Consider the following 13,268-nt stretch of genomic DNA (forward strand, 5'->3'; position numbering starts at 1 on the left):
TCTAGTTGTGCCCTAAAAAAACAACAGCAAGACTATGCTCAAACACACATATATAGTCATACAAACCCATGGAAAATAATTGCCACAATACTATGCTTAATTTATATCTTGAGAATGGTGTAAGCTTCATTTTCAACCAACACGGAGATAATTTTGTAATCATTATTGTCTATGTTTCTAGGATTGGCTAAGGACAACATAGTCAACATTCATTTATCGCATTTCTAGGTTTGGTTAATGTTGACATAGTCAATGTCGACCCATAACCCTTCTTGGGAAAAATGCCCTACTCTTGAGTTGTGTGTATACACAACTCCCATTTGTAATTTCATGTATCTTGTTATCATTAATTCATTATTTATAAAAGTGATTTGGCTTATAATTACCATAAAGTGGTGTGCTCTTGTGATTGGATTATTTCTCTCTAGTGCACTGCACTTTGATTAATTTTTTTCTCTAGGTTTGTGCCTCTCTTAGTGGCCTAGTGTTGTTTTTCATTCTCTTTATTGAACAACTAGGTTTTTCTGGTTGGTTCCATTCAATCCTCTCTCTCATGAATCTCCACTAGTATCAACGCAGATGTGAACCTCCCTTAATTCTACAATTGATCTAAGGCTATTTGTCTGATGGCATCATTGATTTTGTCACTGTGGAACCAAGGTTTCAAAGCATCTTTTTACAGCGGAATTTCAATAGCTCTATTTCACTAGTGGCATCATTGATTTTGTGACTATGGAATCAAGGTTTCAAATAAGCTTTTACTACATATTTTCAGCAGTTGATCAAAACAACATTTTGTCTAGTGGCATCACTATTTTTTGTGACCATAGAATCATGGTTTCATATTATCTCATTTACTCAATTCAGTACATGGTTCAAAAAAATTTAGCTATAAGCATCACCTACGGGTTGAAATACCAGGGTTTTCGAATAATCCATTTTAATGATTCCCTAGGGTTTTAATACCATATTTCAAGGGCTCACTTCAAAAACTGATAAGAGGAATTTTCGCCAATGGCATCACTTAACTATGAATATGAACTAGGGTTTTTGATCATCTCTTTTTCAAAGGTTTCCTAGAGTTGAAACCAATATTAAGTTTATTTTCTATAAGAGAAATTGATCTTCTAATCTAATAATTACTTCCAATGATTGTTTGATCAGGTTAACTTAAATCACATGTATCATTAAGTAATTATACATAGACAATCTTAACAATAATGCAATAATAACAATAGGATCATGTTGGCATAATGCATTGATGTCAACTCTTGATAACGATGCCAACTCTTGATGATGATGATGATTGTTGCTTGTGGCTAAGGGCGCATTGTTGTTGTGGCAAGGTTGCAGGGTTGTCTCCTGTAATGATGTGGCTGGCAAAATATTGTTGATTTGTTCATTTTAAATCGTTGTATTGAATAAGTTTAATATTTGTTAGCTCATGGTTAACCTCTCCATTGATCAATCGCTTGACTCAATCCTTCATGGTATAAACACAATTATTATTAAAGCCATGGTTTGTTGTTGAAAATGTAAACACGATTGTTACTTGAACCGATCCAAGAAAGTATAAATACATTGATAATAAATGGTCCAAGGGGTTGCACATTACCCAATGATAATATATGAAAATGGTCCAAGAACTTGCACATTGCTTTGGTCCATTTATTTAAGTATGGGCCACAATGGCTATATATTTTTCGATGAAACAATATGGTCTAAGTTTGGTCATTTAAATGCATTTCGAGGTCAGCTTGAAATACCATCAAATATTGCCATTGGCTCTTGCCCATGATAACCATGAACTGATGTGATCTAATTAATCCTCCGAAGACTATTAAGTATAGTGTGTAATCGAGTAGTAGGGGTGTGCATTTTTGGAGGTTGAACATTTTGACTACATTGCACCAACACTCATTTTATTCAAGTTTCTTTGAATTGTTTCGGCACAAGTACTCTGCAAATTGGTGGCAATCTGATTCTATAGCAAGTTTGTCTCATCTAGTGTGCATTGTCTTATAGGTGTGATTGGGTCAATCATTGTGGTGTTGGGCACCACAGTTGAATATGCCTACGTGGTAATCTGGTATTGCACCGAGTGTATTTCATTTTACTTGTGCAAATGACAAAGGAACAAAAAGATTATATCTTCCGCATAGGAGTAATTTTTATTGAGTCGGGGATTCCATATGCCAAGTTTTTGATTTATCAATGTGTATGGAGCAATTTGCCTCGTAGTTGGGGGTTATGGAAGAGATCAACTTTTAGACGTGATTATACAATGGTGTTGTGTGTGCATTATGGGACAAAGTGCGATGATTGGTTGAATAATTGTTGATGTGTGTAGCTTGAGATACGAACAGAAGGAGATCAGAGTATGGTGTTGGCAATGATTTAAAAAATAGAGCTTACATACATGTTCCATAGAAACAGAGATCAATGAATAGCTCGAGAGAAGTGTGATGGATTAGATCTAGAACAGAGGATACCTTCCTATAGTATATTTTGAAGATCGAATGATAGAAAGGTAGAGTGATTGGAGTCAAAAGTAGCTTGCACCAGTTGATGACAAAGAGGAAGAGTTTATATTAGTTGATTTTGTGTACCAACATGAGTGTGATGCATAGTTCAGTGTGAGAGACAGAGATGTTGTTGGTTGAGTTTGAGAGCTCAATCTTGTGTTTTGTATTGATTCATATCTCTATAGCTAAGTCTTTTAAAGTGTCATGGCTAAGTGAGAGGGTTTATATGCATGTTATTGTTCTAGTTAATTTGATGGTGTTGTAAAGAGAGTTGTTGTAGAGTTATGTTGCGTAATGCTTGTTGTTGGGAGGGCTTAGTTTTGTGTTGTGATTGATCTTGTCAGAGAGGGAGAGATTGTTAGGTATATTATTGGTTGAATTTGTGACAGAGATGTATTGCAAATGTATTGATGTATTGAGCGAGAATGTTAGTGTGGGTCTAGTCTGAAAATTGGATGAAACGCAGCCTACAAGATTTGAATTTGTTGCAAGTGGACCCAGTGTGAAATATTATGAAATGAGGTTCACAAAAGTTTGAGGGTTGGAGCCTTCAGTGAGAGGGAGTGGTAGCATCCTTTCCGTGTTGGCCAAAGTATTTGGTCAAGGAGTGGTGGCTTCCTTCCAATGCTAGTTACAGAAAAAATTGGAAGTGGTGGCATCTAGTGGGCATGGGCCTACACATTGATTGTGGCCATTGTAAGATGTAAAAGAAGATTTTCTAAATATTAATAAGAAGATAGAGACAGCAATAATGGTGGTTTTTCCCAGTTGGGTTTTCCACCTAATATTCGATGTCACTAAGTGATGATGTGTATGTTGACTTGTTGATGTGTTGTGCTCTTATGGTTCACATGCATTTATGATTATATATTGCTCATGATTTACATGTGTTATCCACTTATGATTAGATCTGCGGTCATAATGTGTTGCACCCAACCTTCATAAAAACCCAACAAATTTTCCTTCTTAGGAGAAATTTATTCTTCAACAATATTTACAACTCAAAAATATTCTAGGAATCTCTGCCAAAAACCAAGTAATACTAGTCAAAACTAGTCAAATCCCAGCTAGTCCAAGCTTGTCAAACCTCCAAAAAAACCAATCAATGCTAGTCAATAATCTGGCATTCAGCTTGAGGTCATGATCAAACCTACAATCAAAGGGTTTATGATCAACTGCAATCAAAGTCTGAATTTCCTACAGTCGAAGTCTGAATTTCCTATGGTCAAAACAATCTCCTTTCAGTGATCAATCTTAGTCAAAATCTAGGTCAAACAATAGCCTAATTCTCAATCAAAGTGAAGCAGATCAAATCCGATCAAACTGATGTCAAACAACAACTTCTATAATTGATCAAACAATCCAATTCATCCTCCTTGACTTCGACATGTGAGCGGAAGAATGGAAGAAATGTTGTCTTTAAATTGGTCAAAGTGGAGGAGGTCATGTCGTATTTACATTAGTTAGATGGGGTGACTTTTGACCAAAATTCACATCCCTTACTTGTGGGACCGACTTGACTTTTGGGGCTTACATGAAGCCCAAAATAATAATTTTCATTTTCATTTTGTACAATTTTCTTTAGCTAAGTTGGAAGGCCTTTTGGCAAACAGGAATACTGCCTGACACTACAAAAATTCAGTGCTCCCTCTTAGCAAGGGAGGTATTCTCCACAACAAATTTCCCTTGCTAAAATTTCTCCTTAAGAAAAGTTCATGAGCTTGTCATGCTAATGTGTGTCTATAAAATAACTCCATCTTGGAGTGGGCACTGTAACTCCTCATATATCCAGCGTTGGCTGAAATTCTTTATGGCTCCTTAAGCAATGTATCAATCTCCTTGGTCAAGACCTGGCCTAGGCATCCAAATTTTTCTAGCTTCTTGAGACAAAATTTGCCTTTGGACCATTCACTTTTCTAGTCAAAGTCCCTTATGACATAGCCAAGTCATTCTAACTCTAAAGGTGAATTACATATATCCCCTTTAGTTAACATAGCCAAGTCCTCCTAAATTCTAAGGAGAAGATATGTCCAATCTTATAATTTCCCTAACACATTCACCTCTGGTCAACCTAGCCAAGTCCTCCTGGAATCAGAGGTGAATGTTTCTATAAATGCCCCTGCCATTATCTTGGGCCATTCATCTTTCTGGTCAAAGTCCTTTATGACCTAGCCAAAATCCTTCATTTCAATCATTGCCCCTACCACTATCATGGGTCATTCGTCTTTCTAGTCAAAGTCCTTTATGACCTAGCCAAAATCCTTCATTTCAATCTTTCAAGCCAAACTTCGTCTGCCATGGAAGCAAATCCTCTTGCCACTGTTGCTCCCTCCATCATGCAAGGAAGTCCTTATGTTGAAGTTGTAAGTCCTATTGAAGTTGCTCCCTCTTATTGGGAGAACCCTCTTGTTACAAACTTTGTTTTGTTCTTCCCGATGTTGCTAGAATTATTGCCTTGGCAGCCTTCACAATGTACCTTTCGAGTCAACTACTGAGAGTTGAATGGAATTGTCAACTCCCTCTTGATCCTTGCTTCCTTGCTAAAATCAACAAAGTACATCTGATATCTCATCAAACTTGGATTATTTCATCTTCTCCTAAGGTGGAAAATCACCCTCATACTCAGCATCAATTGTTAATGGATGATTTGTAAGGGCTAGGGTTTCTTCATTAAGTCATGCATGACACAAACCCTAGTACTTTCTTATTCAAGACTTCAATACAAGATGCAGTCTCCAAATCTTCTTATGGATGTGCCTTTATCTTAACTCCTCTAGAACCTAACCTTTGATTGATCTAAAATATCCTTAGCCTCTAGCGACAACCTAGCCTCTTCGAGGTTGAACCCAAAATTGTCATAAAAATATTCTCTTTTCAAAATTTCTTCGATGACATTTTTTACTTTGTACATATCAACAAAGATCCATCTCCCTCTGGACCAGCGAATGATTCTAACATTTAATTATGTTTACAATCTGTCATATCACCAAAGTGGCTTGATATAATGTTAGGAGTGTTTCCAAGCATGTTAAATGTTTGAGGTAGAACTACAATTTGAACCTACAATACCATCCTCTTGATGCCAATATTCCTTGCTACCTTCACTTGAACAAGTTGAGTGAGGCTACTAGTAGTGCACAAACCTTTCATGTTGTCCTTTTAAGGCTCATACAAATTGTTGGGGCAATGTTTGGGTGTAGGTCATATTTTTTCCTATTCAAGTTATTTGTTGTCATTGTTGTAACATTTTCTTGTCAAAAAATTTTCAAAATATTCAAGTTATTTGTTGTCATTGTTGTAACATTTTCTTGTCAAAAAAAATTTCAAAATATGTAAAGTTATGATATTATAACTTTTTAATTTGAAGCACTACTATAAATAATTTTAAAATATAACATTGTTACAAATTTGTTGATTAAAGGTTGAATAAGCACTATGATAAAGTGCTTTGTTATTATCAAGGGTGTTGATGTTGTTTCAAGAATGGATGATCACAATCAAGTAGCAAACACCCTGATCGTTGGGAGTTTAATGCACGGGGGGGCAGGGTCTGTGATTCATGGTTTTTATGACACAACTCTCGAGGTACGTGGCATCCACTTGTAAATTGCAGACCCCCCACTCGTGGTTTTCCCCACCATTCCCGCCCCCCCAAACGTTATTCTGCCATGGTTTGAAGTCAAAACAACCATGTGTTATGCTAACTCAGCGGATGGACCCAAAATGGAACTAATTCTCCTAATTATTTGTTGTCGTGTATCTACAATTAAAACTCTGAAGTTCAAAGCTAAAACGAAGATTATCAATAATTGTTGCACAGTTACGAGCCTGGGAAATGCCAAAGTTGGCAAGCTTACAGACAACAAGCAACAACAGTGAATAAAAACTCGACTAAATTTATATTTTATAGGTAATTCTTTCTCTTCTTCTCAACATTTTAAATGGTAAAATGTATCGAAGGAAAGGAAAGGTGATTAAAGCTAAACCTGAACCAAAACCCTTGCTTGAAGCCTCTGTGAATTTAGACAAATTGTTGTTAATTGACAAAGATGCAAACGTAATTGATACCAAATGTGAGTTTGACTTATTTGAAATAAGAAATTGGGCATTTCAGTGACATCAAGATCAAAGAGATGAATTTGCAGTATGTGAATCTTTATTAGCTCAGTTTGTTGTCCCACAAACTTATCATTTTCCCGAACTAGTTAGTTGGTGCTCTAAACATTATTTGCATATTCAACAGGCTATTCTAGCTAAAGATGGGTGTCAGTTGTTTCAAATTACTCCCAAGTCCATTTCCAAAATGCTTGACGTTGTTATGCCTAGTCAAACTCAACCTCTAGCCACCCAAGTTCCACGAGATCTCTTTTAGCAATTAACCTATGAACAAAGAAATTCTCATATTCATTTTTATCTAGCGGAGTTGATATTCCTCAAAACAATCCACCCTACTCTTCCGATATATTCCCTGAAATCTCAAGGCGAATCATTTCCCCATCAAAGAAATCCTTTTATCATTTTCAATTATTGCCAATATTTGTCTCATGTCATCAATGATCAATTATCAAAATTTAACCTTCATAAGTCATTTAGGTATCAATCGATATTCATATACTTATTTTTGTGTTTTCATTTAGAACGATTTCCTCATCTTTTTCCCTACAAAAGAAAGATTCATAGGGACATGAATTGCTAGTTATTTATTGGACCTCTATAGTGAGAAGACATTTTGAAGAATTTTCTTTTTCAAAATTTGATAATCAATTTTTGTCGGTAGTTTTCACCCTTCTAAATGGTACAACACCTCCAAGAGTTTTCCCAGAGATTAAAACATTCTTGCAACTCAACAAAGATGTTAAAGTGGGAGATTAGTATTTATATCAAAATCTTACAAAGAGCAAGTTACATGTCTGTGAATTGTCTCCATATAGATTGCAAGTTTTTCTTCCTATAACGATTTTGCATTAGAGTTCATTGAGCAGAGTTTGAACGTTGAACAAATACATTTTTTGCCTAGAAAATGCCCTACATTGTTCAAGTTGAAAGTTGAAGTTGGGCCATTTGTGGTGAACACTAGAACAGCAAGTGTTGATGTTCAACTTATCATACAAGAAATGAAATTGCTCAAAGGAGAAAAATGGCATTATGACCCTCTAGGCAAGATTTCAATTTTAAGAGTGGAACAAGGGTCATCAATTTATATTCCCAAAGCCTTTAATAGAAAAGTATGAAAATCAAATAATTTTAAAATATAACGCTATTATAAAGTTTGTTGATTAAAGGTTGAATAAAGTGCTTTGATAAAGCGCTTGTTATTATCAAGGGCATTGATGTTGTTTCAAGAAAGGACGGTCACGATCTGATAGCAGACCCCCCTTATCGTATCGAGTTTAATGCAAGGGACTGCACAATTTTTGGTTTTAATGACACAACTCTCGAGGTACGTGGCGTCCACTCATAAATACTAACCCCCCCCCCCCTCATGCTTTTCAAAACTGACACACCCCTTACATTCTGCCATGGTTTGAAGTCAAATCAACCATGTGTCACACTAACTCGGCAAAGGGACCCACATTGGAAGCCAGTTGGACCAATTCTTCAAATTATTTGTCACTGTGTGTCTACAATTAAGACTTCAAAGGTCAAAGCTAAAAGGAAGGTTATCAGTAATTACTACACAATTATCGCAAGCTTACTGACAGTGAGCAACAGCAATGAATAAAGACTCAACTAAATTTATATTTTCCAAGTAATTGTTTCTCTTCTTCTCAACGTTTTAATTGGTAAAATGTATCGAAGGAAAGTAAAGGTGGTTAAAGCTCGACCTGAGCCAAGACCCTTCCTTGAAACCTTTGTGAATTTAAACGAATTTCCATTAATTGATAAAGATGCAAACATCAATGATACCAAAGGTGAGTTTGTCTTATTTGAAATAAGAAATTGGGTGTTTCAGCGACATCAAGATCAAATAGATGAATTCGCAGTATGGGAGTGTTTATTAGCTCAATACGTCGTCCCACAAACTTATCATTTTCCCAAACTAGTTGGTGCTTTGAATGTTATTTGCATAGTCAACAACCTATTATAGCCAAAGATGTGAGTCAATTGTTTCAAATTACTCTTGAGTCCATTTCCAAAATGCTTAATGTTGTTATGCCTAGTAAAACTCAACCTCTGTCCACCCAAGTTCTATAAGATCTCTTTCAACTATTAACCCCTGAACAAAGAAATTCTCTGTTAGAGTCATTTTTACTAAGTGAAGTTGATATTCCTCAAAATAATCCACCTTACTCTTCTACTATACTCCCTGAAGTCTCAAGGTGAATCATATCAATGATCTGTTGTCGGGTATGATGATGATTAATCAATCGACAAGGTTACTTTAGGGTTTATACACTCAATTTTTCTGACAAAGAAATTCTCTGGCATTTTCAATCATTGCCAATATATCTCTGATGTCATCAATGATCAATTATCAAAATTTAACCTTAATAGGTCATTTCGGTACCAATCTTTATTGGTATACTTAGTGTTGTATTTTCAGAAAGAAGGATTTCCTCGTCTTTTCCTATAGAAGCAAGATTCATAGGGACATGAATTGCCAATTATTTATTGGACTTCTATAGTGAGAAGACATTCTGAAGAGTTGCTTTTTTTAATTTCGTTAATCAATTTTTGTCAGTGATTTTCACCCTTTTAAGTGGTACAACATTTCCAAGAGTTTTCCTAGAGATTAAAACATTCTTGCAACCCATCAGAGATGTTAAAGCGAGAGATTGTTATTTATATGAAAATTTTACAGAAATCAAGTTATATGGGTGTGAAATGACTCCATATAGATTGCAAGTGTTCTTCCTATAAAGATTTTTCCATTAGAGTTCCTCAGGCAGAGTTTGAACAATGATCAAATACATTTTTTGCCTAGAAAACACCCTACATTGTTCATGTTGAAAGCTTAAGTTGGGCCTTTTGTGGTGAACACTAGAACAGAAAGTGTTGATGTAGAACTTATGCTACAAGAAATGAAATTGCTCAGAGGAGAAAAATGGCATGTGACCCTCTAGGCAAGATTTCAGCTTTAGGAGTGGAGCAATGGTCATCGCCTTATATTCATTTCCCAAAGCCTTTAGTAGAAAAGTTGCAAATCAAGAAAATTGGGAACAAGGCACATTAGTGAATACATCAAAGAAAGAAGAGATACAACAGTGTATCAAAGCTAATGTATTGGCCACTCCATAACAAAAGGAGAAGGCACTAAAAACACCAATCATGAATGTTCAACAATCATGTTCAGAGTCATAGGAAACATAGTTCTGAATTGCTAAGAAGTTGAAGTTTCAGTTTCAGATGCACTTTCAAAAGAAGTTGTTTCAACCAAAGAAATGGTCACATCAAGTGAACTTGTCTTCACTTTGGAACATCTATCATCAGAGTAAGAACAGTCAGCATCATCTACAAGTCCTAGTCAAGATATCTTTGCTCAATTTATGAAAATCAAAAAGAAGAATGATAGTCTTAAAGCCATTACTTATAGTGAGTTCTGGAAACAAGGATATTTTACAAAGAATAGATTGTTATCAACCTTAGATCATGAAAAAGGAAAGTTCCAATTGGCATTCTTAGAGCCAAAAGTCCAAAAAGCTAAAGTTGCAGAAGATTACAAAACTCCCACATTTTATTTTGATTTAAAGCAAGTTCATCCTATTAATCAAATTGATCTTCATATACAAACAAGGGAAATGTTATACAGTACCCTAACCAATTCAACTATCAATGTGACAAATCTGCAAAAAACAGTATAGAAACTAGCCATTGAGTTCAAGAGAGAAAGAATATCCTCTACTGTAATTATTAAAGGAGAGGACAGGGCAGACAAGTCTAGCTACAAGTTGAACAATTATTAAAGGAGAGGACAGGGCAGACAAGTCTAGCTATCCTTATATCTCAAGCTAGCAATCTGGAAGAGGATTCTTCAAAAAAGTTAGCAAAAAAGTTATCATCATTGACGTTGAAGGATCAAGAAAATGACAATTTAAAGAAAATGTTAAATCAGAGTTAGGAAGAATCCAAAAAGAATAATTTTATAGTTAATGAACTTCAAAAGAGTACTACTTCACAAAAGCAAGTTGGCTAGTACAATAAACAGATAATCGACACTCGGCCTTTGATTCAATGCAGAAGAAGCATATGGATAGAAATCATGGATTTGAACTCTCAAATTTAGAAATCAATTGAGATCATTGCAGAAGAAATGGAAATATTAAACCTTGCCAATACAACAGTAGATCAGATTGAAAACCAAATGGGGAACAAACCAGCATTAACTAACAGAATCATTAAATTCTGTAATTTAAGAACAAGTTACAGCTGAAAGAGATGGGAATCAATGACAGAACAGTTGTAATCATGGAGGCTTAGAAGGTTTTAACCAAGAAAAACATTGCAAGTGAGAGACAAGTGTGGGATAGTGTGAGCCATTCAAAATTACTTTACAGACGAAACCGCTTTACAGACGATTCCATCTTTTTTAGCAGAAAAATGGAGTAGGACGACTCAGACTCGCCTAGAATGTACGTTGGCAGAATTCCTAAAAGATCTACCAATGTCGACTGCGGCGGATCAATCCCACGACCCCAGAAGCCGAAAACCCCTGTCAAGAAAATACCAATTTCTCCCCCTAGTTCAGAAGAAAAAGTCTCAGATGATTCTAATTCTTCTACTTTTACAACCCTCGATAACATATCGGAGGATGCAGTTGTGTGCATTCTCTCATTCCTTTCGCCCGATGAGATCTCGGCATGCCGTTGCCTGAACAGGCGGTTACGCGATCTCTGCTCAGATGATCGCAGGGTTTGGCTCGCAGTCTGCCAGAGGCGCTGGGGGCCCTCAACGGACATCGGGAGATGGGGGAGCGGGAAAATTAAATACAGATTGTTGTATAACATATTAGAACAGTGGGATAATTTGGTTGGCTTTTGGCGAGGAGTCGGGCACGCGGGCAATGGCCCGCTTGTTGCTTTTGATTGGGGGACTTGCTGTATTGTTGCTTCCAGGATAATGCCAGTTAGGGTTGGTAGTTATGAGGTCTGCAAGGTTCCATTTTTGTGGACGGGGGTGTCGGGAGAGGGCAAGAGTTTGAGTTTTATTAACCCTGATTGGCTTCCGGATTCAGGGTTTGGTAAGGGAAAGGGAATTGAAGGCGGGTCTGGGTTGTTTACAGGTATTGATGATGGTGGCTTTCAGTCATTTTCTGGTTTGGGTGGTGGTGTTGATGGTGGATCTGGTTTTTCAGAGGGGAAGAAGGAAGAAAACATGTGCAGTGGGTTCCGGGTGGACAAAGTTAAGAACCCGTTCGAAGATATGGGTTTGGAGGATTGTGTTCCGGCCGGCTTGATGTCGGTGAACTTGAGCTTTGTTGGGAATTCTCACATTGTTGTCGAGGAGAATCAGGATCGGCGCTGGGTGAAGAACCATCAGGCACAGGAGTTATTGCTGGGTAGAAGTAATAGCTATTCAGATTTTTCGAAGAAAAAAAGTGCGGCGTTGGAGAATGGATCCTGTTCGCCACCGGGAAGCCTTCCAGATAGGTTGCAGTCTGAGATTTACGAGTACTTTGCAAACAAGGTCAGTCCTAGTGGGGTGAGGGCCGCACGAAAGCAAAGGAGGAAGGATAAGGAGCGCGCAGCGGGCTATGGAAGGAGAAAATGGGAAGCAGAACATTTTGTCAAGGTTGCGCATTGGTCTCCGTCTCCAGCACGCCCTTTGCAGGGCCTTTGGAAGGGAAAGAAATGCGCTTGCTGACCGGCTCTCGAAAGAAGCGGCGGATCGTCACATAGGAGACTGGCAGATTGATGAGTACACTCCAGAAGGCATACACAGTTACTACCACCGCCCATACATCGACGGCCTGCAACAGGGGGACCCCCCCGATACTTAGAAAGTTTTTGATCTACATGTTTATTTATTGTATATATCAGCTATGCACTATTTCGGCTCTAAGTCTATCTTTTACTGCATGAGGATGTTTATGCCTCAAATACCTGTTTTATTTACTGCTACATGAACTCTGTTTTAATTCCGGTACTTTGTGATTTGGATACTGAGCACAGTATCTACCATTTTTGGGACATTACAGGATGGTATTTTGAAATCCTCTGATCTGTGGATTATACCACATTACAGCATATGCTTCGGCATCAACAACATGTAATCTCTGTTATTATCTTTTTAATAGAAATTACGAACTCTATTTCTTCGGAAAAAAGTGTGGGATAGTGTAAATTGAGATTGGTAAATTCAATAAAAGATTCAATAATGTACAACTAAAAGGTTTACCATCATTCTGGAATTCTGAAAGAAGGCTTGTGCCCAAAAAAGAATACCAGAAGCTACTAAACAATTATGGGAATGATGAGTCAAAATTGGCTAGTTTGAAAGAATTATGACTTTCTCTTAAATTGTGAAATTAAATCTCTTTTGCGGTAATGCCTACTTTTCATAAGTTGAGGCTTACAAAAAGCTTATCTCTTTTACAAATCCAACTGGTACAGATTGAGATAAACTTGTTGGAGTTCTTCCATGAGTTTCTTAACTACAAAACAACATTCCAAAGGGCGGACTATGTGAGTAGTCATTCCAAAGGGCGGATTTTGAGGCACAAAGTGAGTAGTCAACAAATCAACTCCAAATTACAAGGCAGAGAATCTTCAAGCATTTCCAGATTTCTTGCAAACAGTTCATAAG

At 36.9% G+C, this 13,268-nt stretch overlaps 1 protein-coding gene and 1 long non-coding RNA gene across 2 annotated transcripts in view; one reads left to right on the plus strand and one right to left on the minus strand.

Moving 5' to 3' along the window:
* Positions 1-9,737: 9,737 nt before the first annotated feature.
* LOC149160938 (uncharacterized) overlaps positions 9,738-13,268 on the minus strand; it is a 53,447-nt gene continuing 49,916 nt past the window's right edge. Inside the window, exon 2 of the long non-coding RNA XR_016261818.1 lies at positions 9,738-9,946. This is a non-coding gene — a long non-coding RNA (uncharacterized LOC149160938). The remainder of the gene's footprint in view (positions 9,947-13,268) is intronic.
* Positions 11,004-12,348, plus strand: LOC149160939 (F-box protein At3g12350-like). Its single transcript, XM_089436837.1, has one exon. The coding sequence runs from the start codon at positions 11,094-11,096 to the stop codon at positions 12,324-12,326; it is 1,233 nt and encodes a 410-aa protein (XP_089292963.1). The 5' UTR covers positions 11,004-11,093; the 3' UTR covers positions 12,327-12,348.

The sequence above is a fragment of the Pinus tabuliformis genome, chromosome 5_2 (genome assembly GCF_031772625.1).
Source record: "Pinus tabuliformis cultivar Carrire ecotype Pingquan chromosome 5_2, CPIR1, whole genome shotgun sequence".
In the NCBI taxonomy this organism is placed as follows: Eukaryota; Viridiplantae; Streptophyta; class Pinopsida; order Pinales; family Pinaceae; genus Pinus; species Pinus tabuliformis.

Bases quoted from the DNA above. Each gene is read 5' to 3' on its own strand.
- LOC149160939 (XM_089436837.1), top strand. From the start codon at position 11,094: ATGTACGTTGGCAGAATTCCTAAAAGATCTACCAATGTCGACTGCGGC.